This window comes from Cibotium barometz, chromosome 16, assembly GCF_041138505.1.
Source record: "Cibotium barometz isolate CiBa-2024 chromosome 16, ASM4113850v1, whole genome shotgun sequence".
Taxonomy (NCBI): Eukaryota; Viridiplantae; Streptophyta; class Polypodiopsida; order Cyatheales; family Cibotiaceae; genus Cibotium; species Cibotium barometz.
Genome location: NC_141061.1, coordinates 55,095,765 through 55,100,364, shown reverse-complemented (window position 1 = coordinate 55,100,364; position 4,600 = coordinate 55,095,765). Strand labels below are relative to the sequence as shown.

At 46.7% G+C, this 4,600-nt stretch overlaps 1 protein-coding gene across 4 annotated transcripts; it reads left to right on the top strand.

The window, feature by feature from the left end:
* Positions 1 to 1,306: 1,306 nt before the first annotated feature.
* On the top strand, positions 1,307 to 4,276 carry LOC147630757 (uncharacterized). 4 transcript variants are annotated; one of them, XM_086810737.1, is made up of 3 exons: positions 1,307 to 1,780; positions 2,193 to 2,274; positions 2,429 to 4,276. In XM_086810737.1, exon 3 carries the CDS (start codon positions 2,442 to 2,444, stop codon positions 3,579 to 3,581), a length of 1,140 nt encoding a protein of 379 aa, XP_086666863.1. In that variant the 5' UTR covers positions 1,307 to 1,780; positions 2,193 to 2,274; positions 2,429 to 2,441; the 3' UTR covers positions 3,582 to 4,276. The 4 variants fall into 4 exon arrangements, with proteins under 4 accessions (XP_086666863.1, XP_086666861.1, XP_086666864.1 ...); XM_086810738.1 differs by lacking the exon at positions 2,193 to 2,274 and having other exon boundaries at positions 1,309 to 1,780; positions 2,429 to 3,267; positions 3,370 to 4,276; XM_086810735.1 differs by lacking the exon at positions 2,193 to 2,274 and having other exon boundaries at positions 1,308 to 1,780; positions 2,405 to 4,276.
* Positions 4,277 to 4,600: the final 324 nt, after the last annotated feature.

Sequence of the window (4,600 nt, the reverse complement as noted above, 5' to 3'; positions counted from 1 at the left end):
CAAAAGTAATAAAATGTATTAGAGGGAGGGCATCGGCATTTGAAAATTGAGGTGCGCTATGCGTGATTGTCTCCATCGACGGGGAAGGACCAATAGAGAAGTGGTCTAGCTTTAAATTGTCTATAGTATTTTGGGCTCTAATGGAGGTCAAGAGAACAAGAGAAGTGCCATATGTCATGAGTCATGTGCCTAGGCCCATTACACACAGTCATACTGTCTGCCCATGTTGATGTGGTGGGTATCACCGCCCATAATTCGTAGGCAGGCAATCTCCCCTACCCATAGATGGGCAATGGGATGGGGTATGTGTATACCCATAGATGGGCAATGGGATGGGGTATGTGTAAAGGGTTTAGTATATTGAATAAGTAGGCTAGTGGCTCAAGTTAGCTTAGGGTATTATATAGAGAAATGAAGGTTAGACGTTGTGTTGTTAGCTAGGACTCTAATATAAAGGGTAGATTAATGCTCCAAACAACATAGCGTCCTACAAAACCCTCAGTGGTGCCATTCAGCCTTGCGTTGCATTTTTGTGTGTGGGTCACGACTCACGGGTGCGGTGATATCTCCGGACTCCGGAGTCCGGTTCATGACGTACGGCTCGGCAGCTGTATACACGTGCTTTTAAGAGGGAGAGGATCCGCTAGGCAAACGTGTGCATGCTGTAACTTGGAGGTTAAAACTTGAGATTGAGAAGGTTAAACTCTGAAGTCTGTGCCCAACACCACGTTACAACTTACGGGCCACATAAATACATTGTGCACAACACCATGCTAATAAGTAACAAACTACGACTACAGTCACCACTTCATGCGACTTTCGAGCCTTCGAAGTTAGAGGACTCTGAATGGGTTTCCAGTATAGCTTTGGGTTTTGATGAATGGGAATCACGTGCGGGATATCAGCAAATGGCATAAACGCAGTGTGAGAAGGGCATATTCAAACTTTTGTGCAGTGTGTGACAAGAAGGTATCTTATCCTAAGGTATTAAACGAGATTTTGGGGTAATGGGTTCAGATTGGGACCTCGGGTGGAGGCCAAGCACCAACACGTGGGCGCGGCACACGCTCAAGTTTGAGTGCACACGGCAGGGTGTCACCAGTGGAGGGCTGCGGGGGCCGCGGCACTGAATAGGGTCGTGGGCTGCGATAGAGGAGCGGCACGTCAGTACGCGCAGTGTCCACCTCATTGAGAACCGCACTGAGGTGTCTCTGCCACGTGGACTGACGTCCTTTTATCTCGATCAACTTGCTTGCCAGGTGATCCCGTTTTCAAACAACAATGAGCCACGTACTTTGTTTGGCCACTTCACCACACACCGCTCTTCGAGCTCGCGAGTCACGAGCCGGCCCGTTCACGAGTGCGGGGACGTGGTTAGGTTAGCCCGTTGCCCTGTCCACACACTGTGGTGTGTCAGTCAATCATCAAAAGGCGAAAGAGGGGAGGTGCGGCCCGCGGGGGTGTTCGTGACTCTCTCCACTCATCTGTCTATCCATATGATCCCAGCCAGTGCCCAAGCAGGTTATAATACACGGTTCCCTCTGTCTTTATCTGTCTTCTTGCAAGCATCTTCTGCAGGCACCCCCTCACTATTCAACTATTTCTATCATCATTAGCATCATCCGCTCTCTCTCTCGATCTCTCTCTCTCTCTCTCTCTCTCAAACCCCTTCTCCTTCTCTTTCACATCCCTTCTTACTTCTTCTGCACGCACCCCATCTCCCATTAATACCCTACGTTCATTTCCCTTGGTCAAGCACCTGGATCTGCTCAATAAAGAGGTAATTATCTATCTCACCTCCTCTGTTTCTCTCCACCTTCTATCGTCCCCATGTTTCTTTTAGTCTAATTTGTGTAGCTCCTATACTAACACCCCCGATGGCTTATTTCTGTTGCGCGCACCATGCGGTTCAAATCTCCTCTCGGAGATTCTTCGCCCCTCTTTCCCCTCCCCCCTCCGCATCGCTCCACCTTGGGTCCGCAACTAACCATTCACAAACTTACCTCAGCTATAGCAACTCCTCTGCATATGCCTAGATAGACTATAATATGTTGATAGTTGTAGAGAACTTATAGAGTTTCCTTGAATTTGATACATATTTTGAAGAACCAGCACTTGCATGCTTCATTAGTATCCCATGCCACTGCCTCGCTTAGATTAATCATACTTACTGTTATTGTTTGAGATTCTAGAGCTTACAGGAGCATAACTTGCAATTACAAACCCAGAGCATCCCAAACACATGATCGAAAGCTTTGGCACACTAGTTCATTGGTATATACTTGAAATACTTTGCACACTCGAAGCCCTGGCTTCTAATCAATAATTGAGCGAGCTTATTGTGCATACGCAATGCTGAATATATATAAAGCAAGTAATCATAATACTCTTTAAAGCCTTGCAGTGGACTGGTCATGCTCTGGTGCAGGTAATTATCTGCAATGATGATGATGATGCAACAGCAGGAGACAGGAGTGAAACCTCCAGATGGGATTACTAATACAGCAGTCTCGTCTTCGAAGTTGGGCAGGCAGAAAGGGGGCGGCAACAGCAATCAGGCGCCTGACCAAGCGCAGAAGTGTCCGCGATGCGATTCTCTAAACACGAAATTTTGCTACTACAACAACTACAGTCTGTCGCAGCCCCGCCATTTTTGCAAAAACTGTCGGAGATATTGGACGAAAGGGGGCACTCTCCGCAACGTGCCTGTTGGAGGGGGCTGCCGGAAGAACAAGAGGGTGAAGCAGAGATCGCCATTGGATCCCACCTCGCTGGCCTCCTTCGCGGACATCGAATCTGGAGCGTCCAATATCCTGGCCTCCATCAACGGCTGTCCTCCCTTGCAGCTCCCCGCCAGCTTCAGCAGCCCCGGCTGCCCTTCAACATCTTCACTAATCACAGATTTGGCCAATGAAAGCCACCGATATGGCCTAACTTTCTCTCGCCTCCAGGAGTCCATGCGTATTCCAGATCAATCAGGCGCCATCCCCAGCACGCAGGGCCTTTTCACACTCGGCGGCCATCCTTCCCCTCACATTGGCACCCTATCCCCCTTTGATCCCACCTTCCCTGGCTTATCTTACCCTAAGCCAGATCAACAAGCCATAATGTATCACCATCACCATGGATCTGAACATTCTGAACGACCCTCATTTTATGACCGTATTAATTCCACAGTATCCATGCCACCCACGTTAGAAGATCACCTCTCCAGCTTCAGCTCCCCAACCGCCCACCATGTGAACGCTAACAGCAATAATAACTCTGGTATGGACTCCAACCTAAGGTTAATCCATCACAATCATATTTTACCTATCCATATGGTTAACGATGGTGGCAGCCACCTTAATGAAGATCAACACGCTGCAGGTGGTGGTTTTGAAGAAGAGAGTTCAGAGATTAGCAGCAAAGGCAAATCTATGATCTTTTCATTATCAGACTGGCAGCAAAGGCCTCTATCGGACAATTTCTTTGCATCCCCAGCACCTAATGAGAGCAGCAGCCTTTGGAATGTGAGCTGGCCGGAGATGCATGCAGCATTGGCTGGTTCAACCACCACAGCCGGAGCCATGCTTCACTAGCACCTAATAACAGATTAACTCCTTAATCGATTTATGGTATGTTCCTCTAATCCTTTCCAGCTTTCATACCCATACACTTGTGGCACGGGGCGCATTTTTTAATTGCAGCCTCTACAACCCCCTCTTCGGGAGATCACCCATCTGCATAATCCATCCTTATCCAGCTCCTAATCATCATTAAGATGGAGGAACATGAGCCTCACTAATGAGAAGATAAATTAAGTGTGGCAAAGCCTTCCCTAATTAGGATTAACTCCCGAACAGTACAACTTGTATTTGAAGGACAAGTGTAACCTACAGCTTTAGCTAGTGCGTTTGAGGTCACGTAGACATCAAAAGTTACAGATATACTATAGTTTTCTAGTGGTTTGCTTTCCTTAATATTCTGCGAGCTTCCTTGACGCTATAACTAGCCCTTCTAATCTCTAGAGGTTCTAGACATGATGGGTGTGATCAGGATTGTTAAGCTCTCTTTAAACATCAGAGATTCCTTCTCCTGTGGATTGGCCATATATGTCCATGTGCGCACTGCACGCTGCAGAGAATAGTACGTTGCAAAATGCTTGCATCGTTTTATTTATTTATTTTTAAATATTCCACCTTCGTTTTCTGTCGGCGGAGGACAAGCTGACTGACATCATACATGTATTTGGATTGATATACAAGTTTCTTTTTTTTGTACAATTTTTCTTCTACCTCACTCTTTCGAAAGAAAAAAATTGTATGCTTCTCTTGAAGGCTTTTTTAAGACCCTTTAAACATGCTCAACAAAAGAGAGTAGAGAACAACGTCAACGTACCTTAGCAACAAGATCTCCATCAACATGGAGAAGAAGAATTTTGAAGATTGTCAACTTGGCACTTGCACGTGTGGCTCAGCTCATCATGACTCACCCTAACCAAGAGATCGTGGGTTCGTGCCCTGACATTGTAGGGTTGTATGTGTGAGTGGTGTAGCTTTTAGCTCAGCTACATCCCCTCAAAAGGGAGCTTTTGGGAAAAAAATTTGAAGATTCAACT